Genomic DNA, 24,999 nt, shown 5'->3' on the forward strand with positions numbered 1-24,999 from the left:
AGAAACAAGAGAGCATCTCAACATTAACAGTATTTATTAAATATATATATTTATGTATCTTTGTATGTATCCACACACACACATTTATATGCTGCTTATTTATTTTAGTTCTTTAACATAGGATATAAAAGCCATGGTAGCACAGTGGTAAGAATGCAGTATTGCATGAACTCAATGCTCATTGTCAGGAGTTCGATTCTCACCGCCTCAAGGTCGACTCAGCCTTCCAAGGTCGGTAAAATGAGGACCCAGATTGTTGGGGGCAATATGCTGACATTGTAAACCGCTTAGAGAGGGCTGTAAAGCACTGTGAAGCGGTATATAAATCTAGGTGCTATTGCTATTACTTGACTCCCTACAACTCTCAGGGAGCAAAGATCTAAACGAGGGGTGGTGGGTTCTATTTACCTTTACTACAGGTTTGCAACGGGGCCACGCGCATGCTCTTCTGCACAAGCGCAGAAGCTTCTACGCATGTGCAGAAGCATTTCATGATGTCAGGGTCAGTGGGTGGAGCTTCCTGCCAGTTTTACTATCGGTTCTATAGAACCGGTGCAAACCGGGGGCAGCCCACCACTGATCTAAATCCATGTTTCCTAGGTCCCCAATAGTTCAGGAACACCCTGATTTACCTACAGCACCCTTTCAGTGTTGCAGAAGATTCAGAGATAAGTTCTCTGTCTCTCCATCACATTTTCAGCATCTGAAAAAGGAGGCACTCTTAATCCCAGTGCATTGGGGGGGGATGGGGGGGGCATCTTGCTGAAACACTTCTAAGTACACACTCAGATATCTTCTGCTTTTACATTTTGCCCTTATACCCCTTCTAGGGAATCGCCACGGGGAAGTACCATGCGGCTGTCCTCACCAATAACGAAGAGTGGGAACAGGCCTGTATCAAAGCAGGCAGAAACTGTGGTGATCTGGTTCACCCCCTCGTCTATTGCCCAGAGCTCCATTTTAGTGAATTTACCTCAGCTGTAGCCGACATGAAGAACTCAGTGGCAGTAGGTTTGCTTGATTTATAATAATTTATCCATTTATAATCCTTGCCTCATGTCAGCTGCCAGGCTGTTTTCTGCCCTCTGCTTTTTTACAGCATGCTTTGTTTTTTTTCAGATGGTTAGCTCTGCAAATAACTGTTAATCCATCCTCTATTAGTGTGGGTTAACAGCTCCTCAAAATCAGATTATTTTATGTATAAGGTCAACCAGGAAAAAGGCAGGGGAGGGGGAGATTTGAAAAAAGATCCCGGATCTCCAACTGCACTGCCTGAAGGATTTTGAACGGAAACAACCACTGAAAATGGGATTCTTCTGTGCACCTGCTCTAGAAACCATAGCAAATTTGCAGAGATGGCAGAATGATGTCATCACCCTGCAAATGCTGATATTGCACACTCCTGTTCTCTAATCCTGGTGTGCAAGTCACTGCATTTGCCTGGTAACATCACCCAGCAGTATCATTTACTCATCACTGCAAACATCCATGTCTCGGTTTTAAATTTGATGTTCGAAAGCAATCCCCAGGCCACAGGCCACTACCGGACCATGGCCTATTTGCAACCAGGCCACACAAGCGGCGGGCCGGTGCACACGTAGGCAGTTCGACTCACGCAAGTAACAGGCCGGCACACATGCGTGCACAGTTCAACTTGCCTATCACACTCACGTGGCCTGGTTCCCCTCAGGCCACGTTCTCAGGACTGCTGTTCTAAAGCAGACTGAACTGAACTAAAGGCAACTCCCCTGTGTTGTGTTTTTCTTCAGGATCGAGATAACTCTCCCAGCTCCTGTGCTGGACTTTTTATTGCTTCACACATCGGGTTTGATTGGCCTGGTGTTTGGGTCCACATAGATATTGCAGCTCCCGTCCATGCGGTGAGTAAAGAGGATTTTCTTAATGCTTTGTGTGCTGCATGTCTTCCTCTCTGGAGTTTTGTCCCAGTTATTTATGTCCTTGAAAAAAACTTCTTCCTGCTACATAAATGTTTGTTGCTTTCAATTATGATCAAACACAGAGGTTTTTTTCCCCTCTAACGTTATACCCACTGTAACTGTTCTCCCACTTGTTTTTTCTATTCTTTTTATCTAATCAATACATACAGTCTAGGGGTGGGCTTCAAAAATTTTAGCAAGGGGTTCTCTGCCCAGTTGCTGGGTGGGTGTGGCAATGGTGAGCCACGGCGGGGGGGGGAGGGCGAAACGGCCTCCCCAGGCTCCAGGCCCGTTTCTGACCTTCCTGAACTTCCGATAGGCCCGTTTTTCGCCCTCCCCAAGCCTCCGTGCGCGCCTTGCACTTAGCTGCATCCAAAATGGGCTACATGGGGACTCCTGGGAGGGGAGGGCCCTGAATTATGATCATGTAACTCTGGGGATGTTGGTCGGAAGTGCAAAGTCTGGTTGTAAATCACTTTTTAGTGCTGTTAATGATTTCAAGTAGTTGCTGAACGAATGAGTCCTTGTAAGACAAGGACTACCTATATCAGTCTTTAAAGTCTTCAAAATTTCCCTGATGTTCGCATGAATGTCTTTTAAAGGTTCAGCAAACTCACTCATGCTGTATTCTTTAAAAATATTATAAAATATTCTTCCTGGGAGTTATGTGTAGGGTTTCTTTATATTAGTTTTAGGAAGAATTTAAACAATAGTTTGTTCTTCAGTGACAATTCCTAATAATAGTCCCAAGTTACAATAAGAAAAAAAACTACAATGGAATATTGTGGATGTTACAGTTGCTTTCTGCATTTTAATTCTTTTAATAAGCAGGTGGTTGATCTTTACATTTATCCTTGAACCCTTTTCTGTAAAGTTTCTTTTTTTGTTTGTTTGTGATGCAAAGCAAGCAAATTTATATAAGTTGAACTAAATAGAAAATTCTTCAAACTATCATTTGACTGTCTTATTATGGTTGATTATATAGTCAGCCAGATGTTTAGACTGGATTTAGCATTTTTATCCATCTATCAAGTCCTTCCCAAGGACCTGGGATAGCAAATGTTTTTTTCATGTTGTTAAAGGATGTAATCTGTTCCAAGTAAAGCTGCCTTTTGCAATTGATGAAACTGATGGCAATTTTTGTCAACGCCAATGGTGTTCAAGTGGTGCTCCAGATGTTTTGAGATTTTATTATTATTATTATTTTGGTTGTGGTAGTAACTTCAAGACAGCTTCAATCCCTATTGACTGCCTGAACAAATCCCTTCAATTTACTTGGCAATTTTCGAAAGTGACACTTGCCATTGTTTCTTCCAATGGCTAGGAGTGACTGGCCCAAGGTCACTCAGCTGGTGGTGTGTCTAAGGTGGGGCTAGAATTTACCATTTCCTGGTTTGGTGCCTTAACATTAGACCACGTTGGCTCTCAACCATCTTATAGTATTAATTACACTTTTCCTCTTAAAAACGTAAAGGACAAAATCTACGTAGCCTGAATTTTCTTCTATTGCAAACCTAAATATCACGTTTTTTTAAAAAAATACCTTGTGTTCTGTCACGAAAAGGATGCCTACAAATGTGCTTTATTGTATTTTTTCTTTTTTTAAAATGCAACTATAGATTCATGTGTGCAAACTTTATGCTACATTTGGATAACTAGAATTTATTGACTAAACCCAAGTGGTTTTGGTTCACACAATAGCCTGAGCCAATCCCAAACAAGCCACTTGTGTGAATGGACATTTGGCATCAGCTTTCCGAGCTTTCTCCTAGTGTTTGTGTGTTTGGGATCAAAGGCTAGTCATCTGAGATGCCTTTTGTTTGCCTCTAGGGAGAAAGAGCCACTGGCTACGGTGTGGCTTTGTTGCTGTCACTCTTTGGCCGTGCCTCTGAAGACCCTCTGCTGAACATGGTCTCACCATTGGGCTGCAGCGGAGACCCCTTAGAAGACGACTTGGGGAGAGATTGCAAGAGACGGCGTTTGGTTTAATTCCCCTCCTCTCCCTATTTTGGAGCTGGCATGCCAGAATTACCTCACTTTGCACTGATCAATTTCCTAAAATCTTAAATAGCATGTGTCAGAAATGGCCATTTCAAGTGTAAAAGAAAATAGACACAAAAGTTGTGGTTGCTTGTATTCTGGTTTTCCCTGATAATGAAAAGTCCAGTCCTACTGGTTTCTAAGAATGGTTTGCATTATTTTTTAGTTTTTTGCAAATGTGTAACAGCTTGCAGCCCTTGTTGAGGAGGGCCTAGAAATGTTTCTCATCTCTTCCCTTTCAAAAACTATCTGAGCCTATTAATTACAGCTGCTCGACCTCTTACTTCCTATAGAGCTTTTTTAGCTAGTTTCCTGGATTCTCACTCTTGTCAGGGCTTCCTTAGCCCCTTGTCTTTCAAAATATATAAAGTAGAGGGGGAAACACAATGCAGTTGTCACCATACAGTTTAGACCAGTGTTTCTCAATCTGGGCACCTTTAAAATGTGTAGACTTCAGCCTGGCTGGCTGGAGAATTCTAGGAGTTAAAAGTCCACAGATCTTAAAGTTGTGACCAAGTGCATACTTCATGGTTAAAGGCACTCTGTTTCCAGCCATTCTGCCTCTGGACTCCAATTCCCTTCTGTCCTGCTTCTTGGACAACTCAACCTGCTTTTTTGTCCCCTGCAGGTAGGTGAGCAGGAACTAGAGAGGGACGATTTGGAAGGAACCAATGACTCTTTTACCCTGCATCACACTGGGAAATGTGAAGCCCAACATCTGCTTAAGTTGTAAGGTGGCAATCTTGGGATAAGAATCACTTTGGGCTCTGCTGTATCCCATGACATTAATGGAGGCCTTAATCTCTTTCTTTAAAAATAGGCTTTAAACAAAAATTTCCCCCACTTGCTTTTCTTGCATGATTATTTTATCAGTGTGACCCAGTGCACATCTCCATGAAGTTCTTAACATGCTTGTGCTGATGAATTACATCAATGTTTAGAATTAAACATTGTGGGAAGTAACCACATCAGAATAAAGCTTCTCTTGTTTTAACATTGTTTGGGTTTTAAAATCAGATTTACATTTTTTTTTTTTGCTAATCCCTGAAGGTGTTCCAAAGATGTTAGAGAAATTTGTGGAAGATACACAGATTGCTATATTGATGGAAGGCAGCTAAATGCAGCTGGAGCAGTTAATGTCTCATGAGTAGGTCATGAGAGCAATTGGAACCATGGAGGTTCCAAGAAAAGCAATCTCTCTTGCTCTTCTTGGAATCTCCACTGGGCCTCTGGTTGGCCAGTCCTTTCTGGAAACAAAGGGCTGGATTGGCTGGAACTAATGCATTTTTATTATACCTTTTGTGTCAAAGGCCTAAAGTAGGACCATGCTAGGAAGGTCGCTCTATCTTTTAACCCATTACTAACATTAAAACCTTAGTGTCAATGAGTTAGGACTACCATGACCATGATATCCAATTAGGCATCCACTTCAGGAATCATAGCACCTATGACAGATGTTCAGTCTCTGCTTGAATATATCCAGCAAAAGGGAGTTACTATCTTTATAGAGAATTGGTTCTATTATTAAAGTGCTGTCACTATTTAGAAAACTTTTTAACCTTCAGGTAGACTCTTGTTTTCCTAGGGCAAAATCATTATTCTGTGTACTACACACAAGATTGTGACCACTGTATGGGAATATCTACCACTAAACATGGACATGACCATCTGGAAATCTTAGTGGGCAAGAGACAACACAGAAAGTCCCAGGATACAAAACTGTATTTTATTTGTATGCCTATGTTAACATTTCATTTTGTTCATGCCACAATTATTTGACAAATTAAAGACATAATTCCTAATTAATTGCTAATTTTACTGCTCTGTTGAACTGAATTGGTAATTTGAAATCAGGCTGCATACAGTTAAAGGGGGGGTATCATAGGAACAGTTTCCACTTACTAAAGATTTCCCCTGGTCTAAATCATTATTCAGCATTATAGAATCCAATCTCTGTACATATAAAACTACATATCACACCCTGGATATTAAATCTCACATGTAGTTGCACACCTCCATAATGCAGATTAAATATCCAATACACCAAAACAACATTGCCTTGATGTCCTGTGGAGTGATGCCCAACTCCCAAGTGCAGGCCCTGTTTTTTGTAGAGTTCCTTAATGGTAATCTCCCTTCCATGCTGCTTTTTATTTTTCCTTGCGTTCTCTGGTCCATTTGATCATCGTTTCAGGTGATCTGTACAGAAAGATGAGTTTAGCAAAAAGCTGCTCTTCTAGTTCCAATTCTCCAGCCTCTCTGGCCAAGAAGATTTCTGTGCACAGTTTCAGGATGCGGTCCACATTGGGCAGCTCTTCGAACATGATGGAATGCGAGAGGCCACTGAAATATTCTCGGATGAATTTCCCAATAACCATAACAAATGACATATAGAGACCGAGAATGCTGGTGTTTGGGGAAAAGAGAGCCAAGGTTATTTTCAGAGTGAGTAGTATAAGGTTTGAAATGCATTTTCCTGTTTCTGGCCTTCTGAACTTATCTTCCAAGGCAGGTTGCTTTAGCCCAAACTGTTTCTTATATGTTCCCAAATTTGTATACTTGTATGTGTACCCTACCTTTGAATTACTGACCTTCCTGGGCAAGTGAAAACCTTAACCCTGATGCAAGAGTTGAATCTGACACAAAAACCATATCAAAATAATATATACAGTCCATCTTGCTTAAGCTCTCAAAGCAAAAACACACGGATATTACATTAGGTCATGTTCTCATGTTTACATGATTTTAACTTCCCCTCGGAGAAATTTTCCTATTTTTACAAAATGTATGGGATGCCAGGAGGCAATGTGTCACCTATTTCATGCTGTATTAGAACTAATCAGACAGTCTTGTATGTAGAGACATGGCATAATGTAACACCCATATTTGCTCAGAAGCTTAAGGGATCATGGATTTTATATACCATTCTGCATCTCTTCCTGCAACATTGGATGGTTGCTGTATAAAATCTTAAAAGTGGGACAGTCCATGCGTTCAATTCCTGGTAGAGTATTAAAACCTCACAGAATAAAATCTGGCTGTTTATGTCTGATGAGTTCCAGTATAGAATGAAACCAATCATGTAGTGCTTCCTATTATGAATATAAGTAAAAGCTATGTTCATTAAATTGCTAAACAGGATTTTCCCAGAGGATTTTATTCTAAAGCAAAGCTATTCTAAGGCTTTCAGAGGCTAGATTTTTTATTATTTAAAGTTAACCCTTGTTTTTTAATCACAGATTAGCTAGCAGTTTGGTGTAAAATACAATATAAAAATAACTTCTAATTAAAAAACCTGATCACTCCTCCTTCCTTTCTTGAAATTGTACATAGTGGGAAACTTAGAGCAGTTCTAAGGCTTGCTTGCTACAGTTTGTGAATGAATAAAAGATAAGAGATAAGATTGGTGGCATAATGAGACTTCTTTTTGATGTTCTCACTAGTTTCTGAGAAAGTTGCCAACCTCTTTTGCATGTTTGAATCAACCACCGATAGGATTACCTCAAAAACATTGTAAAATGTGGGCTATAACAACTACCAAGGAAACTCTGTAAATCTCTAGGACAACTTCTTCAGCTTAGTGGCCTTCAGATTCATTTAACTCCAGTTCTGTCAATGGCTGACTAGGGAGCCAGAAGAGGAAATAGTGGCTTCACTATCCTTACCCATATGAAGTGATATATCCCAGGCCAGAAGGAGTAACTTTATCGTTACAAATTATAATCTCCATATTCTTGCTGCATCTGTTATCCAAACAGAGAGGCGTCTGCTCTTTAACAATCCACCATTCAGTAACATGACTTGAAGACTTCTTGTCTGGCAAGTGCTGCAGCTTTATGGTTATATTTCTGAAGAAGGCCAACGCATCAATGTCTTCTAACTTCTGGGAATGAACTGTTGAAAACAAGTTAGTCTCTGCTTCCCACACTTTCTTCCTCATTACAAAACATATGCCTGTGCTGATCTCAATTCTATTTACATCTTGTAATAAGACAGGGAGCAAAGACCTGGGTTCTGGCTGGGGAATTCTGGGAGTTAAAGTCAACATACTTAGTTGCCAAATTTGAAAGACACGCTGTGTATAATACTAAGCTATAATTGAGTCTATTTTGTTTTGTTTTGTTTTCATACGAATATGTGAAACCATTTATTAGGGTTTTTAGGGCATTATAACTTCAATTGAAAATGATGATTTAATATTATGTATGAACAGTCAAAAGTGGTTTGCACACTCATATCTTCTATCTTCTGATTCTACAGTCAAAACCACTGCATACTGGCATTCCCCTATTTGTGTGCAATTATTACCAAACACTTCAAACCACAGGGAAAAAATGTAGTCTACTGCAACTTATAATTTGTTTTAACCATGGTTTGTTAATTAAGCCATAGTGATCTAGTTCACATGAGATGTTAAACATTGACTATGATTTTCATGCATTGCAATAACCAATCCAAGCAAACGATTATAGCTCATTCTGATGTGAAATAGCAGCAAAACAAGGTTAAAAATCTACTTTAAAAGAGAATACTCAATTTTTTTTTCAAGACATATGAACTAGCTAGCCATGATGGGTGTGTATATGTATTTGATTTTAAATATAAAAAAGGCCTTGTATCTTCTCCCAGCTTCTACTCAGCCAAGCAATAGTCATAAAATTTGTCTGTTGTTTAAGAGCAGTTTAGAAATAGCATTATAGGCAATATCTCAAAGTAGACAGCATATTTTAATCTGCCAATCATAGAACTTACCAACTTTCAAGTTATTTGCTATTTTAGCATCTGCCCCATAAGTTGCTCTGAGATATTTTGGTAGAATACCAGGAAGAACACTTGAGAGAGGGAAAAAGAATAACAGTTATTTTTACAAGCTTCCAAACCAATGCTAATTTTTTAAACTCACTCATCTAGCCTACATATTTTACTGCCTAAATGGAGCAAAAATACCATATCTCCTCCATTCAGATCAAGAAACATTGTGCCTAGAGCCAGAAAAACAATTGCAAACTTGAATCTGAAACCCCACAAACATTTCTTCCTAGCCTCAGCAATGGAAATACAAAAATAGCCTTTCCCCAAAAGTCTAACAATGACATTGCATTATTTGATATGCAATTGCATTACCACCTTGACTTGTTGCAGACATTCCTGGTTATTGGCCACAGTAGACTTGTAAATAGAGACTAAAACAAAAAATACCACCTACATTGGTTCAGTCCGAGTCCCAGAGAGCATGTGAATGATTTGATCCCTTATTTCCTTCTCTCCATATCGCACAGTATGTACACCAGATGCTTCAATATTCATCACAATAGAAGCATTCCTGATTTCATAAGAAAATGAGCAAAAATCTTAATTTTTTAAAAAAAAAAAAATCACAGAAGCCACTTGGGGAAGGTCTGATGCATCTTTGTGATGTTTTCTGGACTGTACATATTTGTGAAAGCACAACAAATAGGGATTTAAGAAGGGTGCCCCTTTTTGGAAAGGAATATTTGCCTTAGAGGAGGGTTACAAGTCTGATTTACACTTATAAGTGCATCATAATATGATTGCTTTGGCCTCAGTGGAATTTGGGAAACCACCTCAAGATGTTTGCAGCTAGGGTCATCTGTGGTTTTAAAAGGACCTAATATAACATGCAAACTAGGCCACAATGGAAGGAAATTAATGCCATAACTAGGGACTAGCCGGTTTCAATATATGCATAAAATACATTTCTTTGTTTTTCTTTTACCTGGTTAGAGTCCAGTGAAAGTTGACGTAAATTGCAGAGGAATTGGAAAGCTCTGCGATTATAGCTTTCCGATTCCCTGGACTGATGCTCCAAAGCAGGCTGGCATTGCCTTTTATTTTAGCAATTACAATGTCCTCTGGCCTATAGTCATCTATAAAGTACGAGGCAGACTAGGGAAAATAAAATAAATTTTAAAACAGTTTTAAAAGCACAATATAAAAATCACACTTTACAATAAAGTCATTTCCAACCCAAAATCTTCTAAAGATATTGTAATTGCAAAGCTTAGGGTTTCTAGCCAACGCAAAATTTGCAACTCCAACATATGGTAGAGTACCAAACTTGCTTTAAAAAAGTCTCTCTCTCTCTCTCTTCTATTTATCTATTTATCATGCCTGGAAGCTGATAACGGCAACACAGAATCTTGAAGAGGAAAATGAGTGAAAGGGGATAGCCCAGAGGTGGTGGAGTGAAAGGCGATCCTCCACCACGGAGGGTGGAACCCCCCTGAATCCAACGTGGAAGAAACCAGCTGTCTGAGCCAGGTCCGGAGACGCGGTGGCCTGAATATAAAATAAGCAGAATACTGAGAAATAACAAGAAGCATTGGCAAGAGGAGCTTTATAAGTGGCGAAATATCCGAATTGTCTCAGTGAAACTGAGGAGGTTGCAGTTGAAGGGAAAAAGTGAGTCTCCAAAGAGTAAAAAGTGGCGCCTTAGCGGTGGGAGCGGAAGAAAGGCTGATGGAGCGTGAAAATGCTTTACAAGCAGTGTTGAGAGGGATTGGATTGTGGATTGGACTGTTGAGGAAATCACATAGAAAGTTGGAACTGAGATTGTAGCTGCGAGAAAGTGCTGAAGGTGTGTGTAAGTGGTAAACAGGTCGGAGAAAGAAGAAAGCAAAGGATTGCCTTTGGAAATAGAGATGAAGGAAGTGACAGTGACTGGGCAAAATGGAGGGAGCTGCCATCTTTAAGCTGGGAGAATAGGAGGGGGAGGGGGAAAGAGAACTGTGATCGTGACAGGAAGAAAGAACATTGGTACATTTATTTTATTTATTTATTTTATTTAAATTTGTATACCGCCCTTCTCCTGGTGGACTCAGGGCGGTGCACAGCCAAGTAAAAAACATCCAATACAAAAGTTAAAAATTTAAAAGAATTATATCCTTTGGCCGAAAAATTAAGAACCTTACAACTAAAACCCATAAAACAATTAAAAATCTAATATCTCAAAAATGGGGCGGGTGGGGTTCACGTCAGCCCTGCCTGATGGAAGAGAAAAGTTTTTAGGGCGCGGCAAAAAGTCCGGAGATCTGATATCCTCCGTATCTCCGGGGGCAAATCGTTCCAGAGGGCAGGTGCTGCCACAGAGAAGGCCCTCCCCCTGGGGGTCGCCAGCCGACACTGCCTAGCTGACGGCACCCTGAGGAGTCCCTCTCTGTGGGAGCGTACTGGCCGGTGGGAGGCTATTGGTGGCAGAAGGCGGTCCCGCAACATTGGAGGAAGATCCAGTGATTGGAGATATTAAATAAATTAAGCATATTGACTGGTAATGGAATCTTAATACATCTTTTATGAGATTTGTATTTTATACTGAATATTTAATATTTAATACAACCCTGAAACTTGATAGTTAAGATTTAATATAAATAAAACTAGATATAGTCGTATAATCTTTTAGTTAATGTGATTTACCTCTATTCTTTAATTATTGGTTGATTCTCCTTGTTTCCTTATCTTTTCTTTCCTTTTTTTTTTAGACATTGCTTAATAATTTAACTATTCTAACAATAGAAAATATATTCACTCCTCCTTTGGTATTATTGACTTGAAATTAACTGTGAACTGAGACTACAGAAAATTTTGTATTATATATTGATTTAAGTTCAGGAAGAACAGAGATAGAAAGTGGTATAGATATAGTCTGGAGTAATATCTTAGAAACATACAGTGTTGTGGAATAGTCTCTCTCAAAAAAATTAAAATGTCAAATAGAGCTATTGTCACAAAAACAGTAAAAAAGACGGCTTCACCTGCAGGGCAGAAATTAATAACAGATATGCAATCTACTGAAAAATTAGGAACACCAGCAGCCGTACAAAACATGCAGACCTCTCTGAACATGATTCAAGAGGTCAAGATGAAAATGCAAGAAACGATGAATAACAACCATGGAGAACTGAAAGGGGATATGTGTGAGGTGAAGGGAGACATAAGGAAATTGGATGACAGAATGGAAAAGATTCAGGAATCAATAGCAAATAATGAACAAAAAAATTAAAATAGTAGAGGCCAAAGTAGAAAGAACCGAAAAGAAACTAGAAGCTGTGGAAGAGAGATGGGCAATGGAGAGAAAGGAGTTGGAAGAGACAGTATTACATCTTGAGCTAGAGAGATTCTCCCATTACTTAAGATTTCAAAATGTGGTAGAAAATAGAGAGGAGGACCTACATAAACTCATGGTGGAATTACTAGCAGAGCCCCTGCATATAGATAGACAGGAATTAGGGAACAGTATTGATGAGGTATATCGAATCTATACAAATTATACAAAACGACACAGACTATCATGTGAAATTCATATTAGGTTCACAAAGAAATCAATTCATGATGAAATTTACAGAAAGACAAGAGAAGATAAATTGATGTATAAAGGGAAAGAAATCATAACACTAAAGCAGTTACCCAAAAGAATTCGTGATCAACAGAGAAATTATCAATTCCTCTCTGCCAAACTAATTAACCATAGAATCATATTCTGATGGTTAATACCAGAAGACATGCTGATAATCTGGGAAGACAAAAAAATTAGAATAGATACGGTAGAAAAGGCTCAGGAATTTTTTGAACAAAATTTTGGGGAAGAACTAGATAGTAGAGAGGAACTAGAATCAAAGAGCCAAGAAAAAAACGAATCAAACCGAGGGTCGAGAGAGCAGTTAGAGACTAGAAATCAGTACAGAGAGAGGGTAGGAACAAGACAGCAAAGGGAGGCAACACAAAAAAAGGAAGCAGGAAGAACAAATAAGTAAATTTAATGGAAGAGGAGGTGAATTTAATATCAATTAACATAAATGGATTGAATGCACCGATAAAGCCAAGACAAATAATCACTAAACTCCAAAAAATGAATATGGAAATAGTATGCCTACAAGAAGTGCACATCCCAAAAGGAAAAAGCAGTTTTTTGAAAGCCCCTAAAATAGGAAAATTATTCATAGCATTGGCAGAAACAAAAAAAAAGAGGGATAGCAGTTTATATAAAGGAAAGGTTAAACAAATTAATGCAGATAATGAGGGAAGGACACTAATGATTGAAGTAACAATAAAACAAAAAAGAATATTAATTGTAGTCATTTTTGCACCTAACATACATCAGAGAGAATTACACAAAAAATTAATAGAATTAGAGATGGATAAAGTATGCATAGTAGGCTACTTTAACGTGGTGGTAGACCCAAAGAAAGATTATAGAACCGGAAAAAAGAAAAATCATGAAAGGAAAATATTACCATCTGCATTCTTTGAATTGGCCCAGGAATTTAACTTAAAAGGTATATGGAGAGAAATTAACCCTCAAAAAAACCAATATACCTTCTTCTCAAATCCTCAAAAATCATGGTCTAGGATTGATATGGCTTGGATGGATCTAGAAACAGGGAAAGATATTGTGAAAATAGAAATAGAAACTAATTCCTGGGCAGACCACAACCCATTAAAAAGCAGCTGGAAAGGAGAAGTTAGGAGGAGAGGAAGATGGACTATGAATCAAAGGATAGTGAAAGAGAAGAATTTTATTCAATATACAAAAAAAAGAATAAGACCTGTTTCTAAAAGAAAATTGGAATGAAAAGATCAAAATTTATGGGACACAACGAAAGCCTATATAAGAGATCTATCGATAGTATCCACAATAAGGAAAAATAGAATCAAAAAGAAACAATTTACAGAGCTCCAAGGAAAATTAGCAAAAGTAGAATCTAAATTACAGAAAGAACCCCAAAACCAAGAAATTTAAGTAGAAAAAGAGCTAATTAAACACAAATTACAACTAATAAACCAAGAAGTAGCACAAAAAATTAGAGCAGCTAAACAAAATTACTTTGAAAATGCCAACAAACCCGGAAGATGGTTGGCGTATAAATTAAAAAAAGAAAGGGAAAAGAAATTAAACAATTAGACGATGAGGATGGGATGGTGCACCTCCAGGAAGAAAAAAAGAAAAACATAGCAATAAATTACTTTCAAACATTGTATAGTTTAGAAAAAATAGAAGAGAAAGATATTCAAAGGAATCTTCCCAGATTATCAGAGTTAACAAAAGAGGTATTAAATGAGGAAATAACGAAACTGGAGATACAAAGAACAATTCAAAAACAAAAAAATAATAAGATTCCAGGCCCAGATGGAATCCCCGCTGAATTTTACAAAACATTTCAAGAATCATTAGAACAATTGTTATTAGAAACATTTAATGAAGTACTGGAAAGGGCCAAGATACCAGAATCCTGAAGAGAATCTTTAATAACTCTCATCCCCAAAAACAATAGTGAACAACAGAAGATCCAGAATTACCGGCCAATCTCATTGCTAAATGCTGACTATAAAATATTTATAGCAATAATAGCAGATAGAATTAAAAACATACTGAACGAAATTATACATTCGGACCAAAATGGATTCCTACCCAACAGATATATAAAAAATAATGTAAGAATTATCATCAATGCTTTAGAATATTATGAAGCTCACCCTGAAAAACAGGTAGCTGTGATATTTTTGGATGTGCAAAAAGCTTTTGACAACTTAAACTGGGACTTTATGATTAATTGATTAATAAGAATGATTTTGGAGAAAAATTCATAGAAATGATTAGAGCCATATATACTACACAGAAGGCAAAAATAATAATGGGGAACAAACAGAAAGCTTTGGGATAACTAAAGAAGTAAGACAGGGTTGCCCGCTGTCTCCTCTGTTATTCATTCTGTCTGTGGAGATATTAATGTCTCAAATTAGAGATAATTCAGAAATAAAGGGATTAAAAATTAAGTCATAAGAATATAAAGTCCAAGCATTTGCAGATGATTTGGCATTTATTATTGAGGAACCTTTAGAATCTGGACCTATTTTACTACAAGTAATAAACCAATTTGGCACAGTAGCAGAATTTAAAATGAATAAAGACAAAACTAAAATATTGACTAATAATTTAAGCAACAGACAGAGTGAAGAACTATAGGAGAAACTGGGAATCTTGAGAACAAATAAAATTAAATATTTAGGAATTTTGCTAACAGAAAGGTGTACCACCATAAAGAGGGATAATTATGATACACTCCTACTACAAATACAAAAAGATTTGGAAAACTGGACTAAATTACCAATATCATTAATTGGCAGAATTTCAATGATAAAAATGAACATATTGCCCAAATTACTATATTTATTCCAAACGGTACCAATAAAATTAGGGAAAAAATTCTTTGAACAATTAAATAAATTGACATTGAAATTTATATGGTCGGAGAAAAAAACCATGTATCAAATTCAAATTATTGCAAAAAAGTAGGAAAAAAGGAGATTTTGGTTTACCAGAATGAGAACTCTACTATCAAGCGACATCCCTAACATGGCTCAAAGACTGGATACAACTTAAAAATAAGCAAATATTAACGATAGAAGGCCATGACCTCCAGCTTGGTTGGCATGGTTTTCTTTGGGACAGGAAACACAAATCACATACTTATTTTCAATGACACAAGTTAAGGGATGCACTATTGAAAGTATGGGAGAAAATTAAAAAGAACCATTATATGAAGGTCCCAGTTTGGTTGTCTACAATGGAAGCCATGATACATCCAAATACCACAGACCTAGACAAAATGGTGAGATACACAAATCTATTAGGGAATTAAAATCAGTACAAGGCCTGAAAAAACAAGGAATAAATTTGGAATGGTGGCCATATTTACAAATCCAAACAAGATTCAAAAAAGATAAGGAACAATTTGGCATAAATAGGAAACAATTGGAATTAGATAAAATAATATTAGGATAGGGGAGAAAAATGATTGTAAATTTTTATAACTGCCTATTAAGATACAAATTGGAAGAAGAAACAGTAAAAGAAACGATGATAAATTGGGCTAGGAATTTTGGACATATAGAATTGGAAAAGTGGGAAAAATTGTGGGGTAAAAATTATAAATTGACTATGGCAGTATTATATAAAGAAAACAGCTATAAAATGTTTTATAGATGGCATTTAGCACCAGCGAGATTGGCAAAAATGCATCCTAACCTATCACCCAAATGTTGGAGATGTGGCCACAAATTAGGGACATACTACCACATGTAGTGGATGTGCCCTAGTGTGAGGAAATTTTGGCACAAAATTAAAAGGTGGTTGGAAGAGATTACATTCCAAAAGTTGGATTTTAAACCAGAAATGTTCCTCCTAGGAACAATTGATAAAAAATGGAAAAAAGTCTGTACTATATTCCATTGCATATTCTAACGGCGGCCAGAATTACTTTAGCGCAAATGTGGAAGCTGACCAATACACCATCTGAAGAAATAATAATTAAAAAGATCCTCGAATGCACCGAAATGGATAAATTAACAATGGAGATCAAAGAAAGAGATGACTCGGACTATTACAAAGTGTGGAAAAGGTTACATACCTGGTTAGAAAATAGAAATTAAATTAAGAAATCAGAATATAAACTGAATTAATACACTGGATATAAATATATGTAACAATCCTGCTTACAAAAATGTTAATTATGGGCATATAAAAATAAGAGGATTAGGAAGATGGAATTTAAACGTAAAGACAAATGTTGATGCAGAAAGTTGTAAAATTGTATATAAATGTTAGTTTTGTATTTTAGCATTTGATGTATGTGTATGTTCTTTTTTTTTTCTTTTTGTATTTCTTTTGTTATTGTGTTTTTCATTTTAAAATGTAAAATACCTAATAAAAACTATTTAAAAAAGAAAAGAGAAAAGAAATAGGCTGCAGTCAACCTGGGAAATTTCTTCCAGGCATCTGGTAACCAACAAATTTTACACTGAATCCAAAGGAGGAGAAGAGATCAACTTCCAGCCAACAGCTCCTGCTTTTCATTACAAAAGCAGCTGGTAACTGAAAAGGGGAAGATAACTTAAGTTGGGAACTGTGTTCCCAGTAACTAATAATAACATGTACATTGTCCCTGCTTCTAAAGCTGTAATATGGACAACACTCCATAAGAGAGTTGATTTAGTTTGTTGAACTGATCTGCTTACATCTTCTTTTCTATAACTCTGTTGTTTTAGGGTTTGAACTGAATTTAAATCAGAACTCACCAATGCCTTGGGCAAGAACTGGTTTCTAGGGCCAGGATTAAGACCAGGAATAATACGAAATTAACAGTAAAACGGGATGCAGAATGTATTTTTCTCAAAATTGAAGTAACAAAACGAAATTTGGGGATACATTGTAATATATGCTGTATATATTTAGTTTTGGATTGTTTTATTGGTATTAAATGCTTTATTGTTTTAGAACTGTAAACTAACTAGAGTCACTTAATTGAGATGGGTGACCATAGAAATTAGATAAATTTCTTTGAAACATGTAATGTGTTTTTGTGGGGCAACTGGAAGAAAAATGCTGGGGAAACATGATCCCTACAGTTCACATTGTGAGAGTGTCCTTGTGTATGTATATAGAAGTACATATATTGTGTATATACAAAGGTGCATATATACTTACAGGATAGAGAGCATATTGAGCAGTGAGTTGATTATAAGCTGCATGAGTGAAAGGAACCAGATTTTGTTGCTGAGCACTCATAGTGAACAAGGACTAGAAAAAAAGAAAAAACTATATTACAATTTTTTTCTGTGCTAGAAATGTAACTCACTATATTATCTCTCATAGGTTGGCTTATATTAGCCCTGGGTTAATACAGCAATGCAGCTTTTTGGATGCATCTCCAAACAATGCATTGAGGGGGGGAGAGAATTTCACAGCATCATTTTCCAAATTACACAATTTATGTTATATGATGACATCATGACACATGTAATGTCATCATGGCTTCTATCAGACATCTAAAGTCTCCAGCTGACCATTATGTCATCCACCCATTCTTAACCTTAACTTTTCAGATGTGTTGAATTACAATTTCCAGGCTGGGCTCACAAATTTGGAGAGCAGCAAATTGGAGAAAGTTTATTTATTCTGATCAGGAAGAAAAAGCTTCCACATTACCAACTGTGTAATTCTTTCTGATAGAGATAACAAAGATTGAATGAGGCCTTATTAATTTAATAAATAAAAATCTTTTGCAGGCAAGGATCTGCTTAACCACAGATCCATAGCTCCCTTTTCCTTTTAACTGATTTAAATTGAGCAATGGAAATGGAGCTACTTGTAAAAGGATTAAATATTATCTTCTCAACTGTCTTCTCTGTTACCTCATAACCACTGATGGTAATTTTGACAGAGACATCCAGGGGCTGATTGGTGATACCTGCCACAGATTTCAATGACATAAGAAGAAGTGGAAACCATACAATGAAGACAAGTAAGAAGATAGTGATGCCACCCATCCTATATTTCATAATTGGTTTCTTCTTCTGCCCAGGAGGTTGGGGATATTTCTGGAGGGGAAAGAGGAGTTAATTGACAAAAAGTTTGGTTACTCCATATACATACTGAAATAATAGCAATAGCAATTAGACTTATATACCACTTCATAGTGATTTACTGCACTCTCTAAGTCAGGGCTGTCAAACTCGCAGACTGCGGGCCAGATGTGTCATGCACTGGCCACGCTCATGCCTGGTTTAGCGAAGGAGGAAAAAGTCCATGTGACGATGCTGTGACAACGCGATTTTGACACATCTGTTCTAAGTGGTTTACAGAGTCAGCACATTGCCTCCAACAATCATTTTACTGACCTTGAAAGGATGGAACACTGAGTCAACCTTGACCTAGTCAGGATCGAACTCCTGGCAATGGGCAGAATTAGCCTGCAAACTGTTTTCTAACTACTGAGCCACCATGGCTCAATAAGTAAATAGTACAACCAATCTAGGGAGGGGTCCTTCCCGCAGCCATTAAAGGAAGCGGTTGTAAGGCCCCTCCTCAAGAAGCCTTTCCTGGACCCAGCAGAATTAAAAAACTTTCGTCCAGTCTCCAACCTACCCTTTGTGGGAAAGGTTGTAGACAAAGTAATGGAACTTCAGCTCCTGCAGTCATTGGATGAAATGGATTATCTGGACCCTTTTCAGCCCAGCTTCAGATCTGGCTACAGCACGGAAACTGCCTTGGTCACGCTGATGGATGATTTCTGGCGAGCCCGAGACAGGGGTCATTCCTCTATCTTGGTGCTACTTGACCTCTCAGCAGCTTTCGATACCATTGACCATGGTATCCTGGGGCGACTAAGAGAGCTGGGAGTGGGAGGCACCATGTTGCAGTGGTTCACCTCCTATCTCTCTTGTCGATCACAGTCGGTGCTGGTAGGAGGACAGAGGTCGTCCCCTAGGCCCCTCGTCTGTGGGGTGCTTCAGGGCTCGGTCCTCTCTCCCCTCCTATTTAACATCTACATGAAACCACTGTGTGAAATCATCCGATGACACGGGGTGGGATATTAGCAATATGCTGATGATACCCAGCTGTATATCTCCACCCCTCGTCAGTTCAGTGAGGTGGTAGATGTGATGTGCCGGTGCCTGGAGGCTGTGACGATCTGGATGGGAGTCAACAGGCTCAGACTTAACCTAGACAAGACCAAATGGCTCTGGGTATTGCCCCCTAAAGACTATGTCGATTGTCCATCCTTGGTTCTGGGGGAGAGAAAGTGCCTCCCTCAGAACAGGCTCGCAATTTGGGTGTCCTTCTAGACTCACAGCTGAGATTGGAACAACATCTGACAGCTGTAGCTAGGGGGACCTTTGCACAGGTTCGTCTGATGCACCAATTGCGACCCTACTTGGATCAGGAGGCTCTCCTCACAGTCACTCATGCCCTTGTCACCTCACGGTTGGACTATTGCAACACGCTCTACATGGGGCTACTCTTGAAAAGTGTTTGGAGACTAGAGTTGGTCCAGAATGCAGCCGCGCGAGTTATAGTGGGTGCACCTAGATATACTCACATTACACCAATTCTCCACGAGCTGCACTGACTCCCTATCGGTCTCCGGGCACAATTCAAGGTGTTGGTTATTACCTTTAAAGCCCTACATGGCTCAGGACCAGGCTATCTTCGAGACCACCTTCTACCACATAGCTCCCAGCAACCGGTAAGATCCCACAGAGTCGGTCTCCTCCGGGTCCCATCAGCTAAACAATGTCGGCTGGCAGGCCCATGGGGGAGGGCCTTCTCTGTGGCTGCCCCGGCTCTCTGGAACCAATTACCTCCTGAAGTCTGGACCGCCCCCACCCTATTGGCCTTCCGGAAAGCAGTGAAGACCTGGCTCTTCCGGCAGGCCTGGGGCCGTTGATCTCGTTATAGTGATCTTGTGAGACCCAGCCACAAATTGGAGTGTATGTGTTTTAACGTTTTAATGTTTTAATGTCTTCTTTTAACTTTTGTATGGGATATTTTTGCATTGTTTTATTCTCTGTTGTAAGCCGCCCAGAGTCCCTTGGGAGTTGGGCGGCATAGAAATGCGACAAAATAAATAAATAAATAATAAATAAATTTATACAGTATAAGAATCTGAAGCCAGAACCAGGAGCAGTAACCTTAAATTCTACACAAGTGCTTCAGCATTGCTAATTTTGATCAACACTAGCAACAGAGCATGTTCTGAATTCTATTTCCTAAACTCTGGTGATCAAAGCTACACTGTTGGTAGTAGGTAATATTCCAAGGTAATGCATGACTGAATGTTTTTCTCCCTTCTCCCTTTCCCTTCTCCCTCTCAAATAACAAGGCATGGAGATTCAAGACCTAAGTGAATTGTGGAAAGTGGCATATAATTTGAATAATTTTAAAAGGGGACTGGAGAGGTTTATGGAACCTCTATTCTATTTCCTAAACTCTGGTGATCAAAGCTACACTGTTGGTAGTAGGTAATATTCCAAGGTAATGCATGACTGAATGTTTTTCTCCCTTCTCCCTTTCCCTTCTCCCTCTCAAATAACAAGGCATGGAGATTCAGGACCTAAGTGAATTGTGGAAAGTGGCATATAATTTGAATAATTTTAAAAGGGGACTGGAAAGGTTTATGGAAGATGAGGATAACAGTGGTTACTGAGATTTCTGCCTTCTGAATTATGAGCAATGGGCCTTAGTACTGACTGCTAAGAAACTCCAGTAAAAGGGAGCTCTTGCCTTCTGGTCCAGTTTCTCCAATTATCTAGTTGAACACAGATTTATTAATTTAAGTACTGCTCATAACAACACTGGGCTAGATGGGTTTAGGGTCTGATCCAGAAGGATTCTGATACGATTTTTTAAGGCAGTTGACTGTATTTTTTTTTTCTTACACAGAAAAAACAGCATCCAGGACATCTACATAACTGAAAAATATATCCATGCATCCATGTTAATGATATGCATCAAGCAGCGGCCAAGGAAAGCATATTTTTAGGTATAATACAATTTTCCCAGTACCAAATATTTCAAAATCCCTTTATGATTTATCTGACAAACATACAATGATCCCAGTGTTTTCATATCAGTGTTTCCAAAAACTACATGTTGTGGCCATATTTCCATTTGTGAATATTCAGATATGAGCAAAAAGATGATCATCACAGAAGTTGGAAATCTTAAATACAATGTTTATTGTAATATGGCTAATAAAAATGAACCATTTCAGAGATCGACTAGATCATCCCAGACTCCCCCGCCCATTCAACCTGCCACATTTAGAAGTTTTACACTACAATTTCCAGAGTTTCCAGCAAGTTTATCCTGTGTCACCTGCATTAAGAGAATTAGCAAGATCCAGGAAAAAAAAATCACTCACTTTTTCACACTCTCTCTGACATTTTATAATGAAAATCTTTGCATAAATATTCTCTAGGGAGTTCCAACTGGAGAGGCTGAGTGTAGAATCAGTCCAGACCCAGTCCACGGCAGCCTTTAGCTCAACCAAGAAAGGTATTATGCGGAATCTATCCATGAGAGAATAAAAAAGGCAAATTGATATTGGTGATTAGCATTTTGTAATAAACATTTCAAACATAAACATTTGATAAATTAATTTTTAGGAGTTTATTCAAAGGCTTTCCTCTAAAGAAAATTCTACAGAGAACTATCACTCTTTAATTTGGATACCAATAATATCCTGATACAGATATCTGTAATTCTTCTTTCAAAGAATAACAAATCAAAACATCTGCACTCATTTTAAATTTACACTGCAGAAATGTTCTGCAACTAAATCAATGCTGCTAACACTGGAGCTTCCCTATGTTTTCAGGTACAAAATCTTAAGACAAAATGAAAATGATAAATTGTACTTTTTGCAAGTGGCATAGAGGCAACAAAAAAAATCATATATTATTGATTGACTAATTGATTGATTTTAAGACTAGTCAATCATAGATTTCCATTTATGACTTAAACTTGACTCATAAAAAAATTATAATCATAATTTTATTTATGGCTGTTTATTAAAAAATCTATTCAAATTGTCAAAACTAAGTGATTTTTATCACTATATGAAAAAGGAAATTGAAGATAGTGAGGACTGTTTCTTGATTCCATTGTCTGGGAGCCACAAAGTTCTGATTATCATTCTACTTAAGGGCTGGTAAAACTTTGAACATAGGTCTACCATTTCCCTCCATAAATCATATTCAGTAAATCAAGCCCAGTACATCTATCCTGAGCAAATGCCTATCCAATCTTTTTTCCTGAAAATCTCCAATGATGGAACAGTTACAATAAAAAGTAAAAGTTCCCCTCGCACATATGTGCTAGTCGTTCCCGACTCTAGGGGGCGGTACTCATCTCTGTTTCAAAGCCGAAGAGCCAGCACTGTCTGGAGATGACTCTATGATCATGTGGTCGACATGACTAAATGCCAAAGGTGCATGGAATGCTGTTACCTTCCCACCAAAGGTGGTCTCTATTTTTCTACTTGCATTTTTTACGTGCTTTCGAAAGCACACTTATAATAGGTACTGTTTAACATTTGGATCCCTCTTTTTTAAGTTTCCCTTGCCAGTTTTGTCTTGTCCTTAGATGCTCTGGAGAAATAAATCCAGACCTTCTGATATTCCTTCATGCATCTGAAGACTGCTTCCATGTCTTCCCTGATCTTTCTCTTCTTTAAGCTAATCATACTAAGTTCCTTTAATCAATCTTCAGAAGATTTAGCCCTCAAGCTTCTTTCTATCTTTGTATTCTTCTCTGCACTCTTTCCAGCTCTTCAGCATCTTTTTTCATATTGTGAACTCCAGATGCTCAAAGAGGCATGTTTAGCATTTTTTCCTCTAATTGCCCCCCCACACACACACAAACCCTCTAAATCTAGGAAGTAAGTTTGGTTGAAAGAAAGAGGTATCAACCTAATGGCAACCAGTGCCTGCCTTAACTGAAGGTGGACTAGAACTTGGGTCTTCTAATTCCTCATTTAGTACTGTAACAACTACATTATACTGGTAGTTGGGCTGGAAAGAAAAAGTGATCGAAAGTTACCTAGTGAATTTCTGTGCCTGAGGGAGGACTAGGTCTTCCAGCCTTAGTCCCACATTTTAACCTTTAGGTCATATTGTTTAGAATATTGCTTAGAAAATTGTTTGGAGTTGTAGAATAGAGGTCACTTTCCCTTCTCACAATCTATATCAGTAGAATAGTTTGGACCAAAGAAGATTTTTTTTGCTGCTGAAGTTATTTTATTAGTATGAGAGTCCAAAACCTACCAGTTAGTTCAAATCTCCCTTCGGCCACCTTCTTCTAGGTATGCACATGTTTATATCCTGTCATGAAATTACTACTTACCCTTGGAAAAAGTAGAGGTTTATATTGTTGTAATTCTTGGTTAAAAAGTGGCCCATGGTCCGATTTGGGTAGCCACATTTGATCTGATATGTGGACAAACCAAAAGAAATGCACTTGACCAAATACCACAGCTGAGCCAATCTATTCCTGTTAAATCTCCTGTGAAGGAACAGAAAAATCATTCTGATCTCCCACTTTTTCTAACTACATATACCATAAAATTTTCTTAGTTCTTGGCTGTTACTCAATAATTCTTCTCCTCTTTTCTCTCTTCTGTACATCCATAACTGGTCTGCAGGGTATGTATCTATCAAAATTTGCAAGATGGCAAGCACACTGTGGCAATAGTAGCCCTGCCCTCTTGGTCCATGGGTCTACTTAATGCATCTATTTGTACAGCCTTGTGAAGGGAACAGGCAGAATTGTCATTAATTACACAAGAGTTGCATTATGTATTCATAGGGGAAGAGTTCAAAATCTGCAGAATGGCAGGCACAGCATCACAATGAAGCTCTGCCACTTTTGTACATGTCAGTTAAATAAATGCATGGACCAAGAGGGCAGGGCTACTATTGCCACAGTGTGCTTCCCATCTTGCAAATTTTGATAGATACATACCCTGCAGACCAGTTATGGATGCACAGAAGAGAGAAACAGGAGAAGAATTAAATCCTCCTTATTCCCTTAATAACAACTGAAGGCTATATAAAGTAAATGGTTACAGTTTTATTAGGGACATGAACTACATGCAGATAATTATGTACCTTATATTCACCAGTTAATGAATGAATTGAGGGCAGATTCTATGAAGCATTAGAATGGTTATGAATATAAGGCTTTTTTCCTCCTGGAGAATTGTTCATGGATATACTAATGTAAGCATGCACAATAAACAAACAAACAAACAAACGTAACAATCCCCAAGTACAAATATTTAGTTCTACTGCTTGGATCTGGATATACTTTCTGCAGCACAAGTAGCATAAACTCAAGTTCCATGTATACATGGCTATAAAAATTTTAGGTGCATCCCCCAAAGGTCACAAACATTTTCACCAATTTGCATTATTTTAATGTGGTAGAAGGAGAAACTTATTAAATACACACTTGGAAAGTAATCTTACTAGTTACCTATATACTACTAAAACTCTCCTGACTTTTTTTTTCATTTCAAATGCAATAATATTTATACTTTACGCCTGAACGCAACTAAAGACACTAAACAGAATCATCATTAACTAAAATAGTATTTAACACTCTCACTCTAAAGAACAATACATACTTCAAACAATCTTTAAAATCATAATGAAAGCAATAAAT

At 38.0% G+C, this 24,999-nt stretch overlaps 2 protein-coding genes across 2 annotated transcripts in view; one reads left to right on the forward strand and one right to left on the reverse strand.

Moving 5' to 3' along the window:
- The window catches only part of NPEPL1 (aminopeptidase like 1), a 29,376-nt gene extending 24,403 nt beyond the window's left edge, over positions 1 to 4,973 (forward strand). Inside the window, exons 10-12 of the mRNA XM_070941769.1 lie at positions 831 to 1,007; positions 1,770 to 1,880; positions 3,768 to 4,973. Coding sequence (XP_070797870.1) covers positions 831 to 1,007; positions 1,770 to 1,880; positions 3,768 to 3,926 — 447 coding nt within the window. The 3' untranslated portion in view covers positions 3,927 to 4,973. The remainder of the gene's footprint in view (positions 1 to 830; positions 1,008 to 1,769; positions 1,881 to 3,767) is intronic.
- Positions 4,974 to 5,751: 778 nt separating this feature from the next.
- LOC139315454 (piezo-type mechanosensitive ion channel component 2-like) overlaps positions 5,752 to 24,999 on the reverse strand; it is a 74,160-nt gene continuing 54,912 nt past the window's right edge. Inside the window, exons 42-50 of the mRNA XM_070941768.1 lie at positions 23,680 to 23,838; positions 21,698 to 21,845; positions 18,186 to 18,371; positions 17,479 to 17,571; positions 9,715 to 9,884; positions 9,184 to 9,300; positions 8,730 to 8,809; positions 7,643 to 7,871; positions 5,752 to 6,383 (exon numbers count right to left, since the gene is read on the reverse strand). Of these exons, the coding sequence (XP_070797869.1) occupies positions 6,128 to 6,383; positions 7,643 to 7,871; positions 8,730 to 8,809; positions 9,184 to 9,300; positions 9,715 to 9,884; positions 17,479 to 17,571; positions 18,186 to 18,371; positions 21,698 to 21,845; positions 23,680 to 23,838 (1,438 nt within the window). The 3' untranslated portion in view covers positions 5,752 to 6,127. The remainder of the gene's footprint in view (positions 6,384 to 7,642; positions 7,872 to 8,729; positions 8,810 to 9,183; positions 9,301 to 9,714; positions 9,885 to 17,478; positions 17,572 to 18,185; positions 18,372 to 21,697; positions 21,846 to 23,679; positions 23,839 to 24,999) is intronic.

The sequence above is a fragment of the Pituophis catenifer genome, unplaced genomic scaffold (genome assembly GCF_029215685.1).
Source record: "Pituophis catenifer annectens isolate HBS135680 unplaced genomic scaffold, rPitCat1.0.hap2 SCAF_3, whole genome shotgun sequence".
Classification (NCBI taxonomy): Eukaryota; Metazoa; Chordata; class Lepidosauria; order Squamata; family Colubridae; genus Pituophis; species Pituophis catenifer.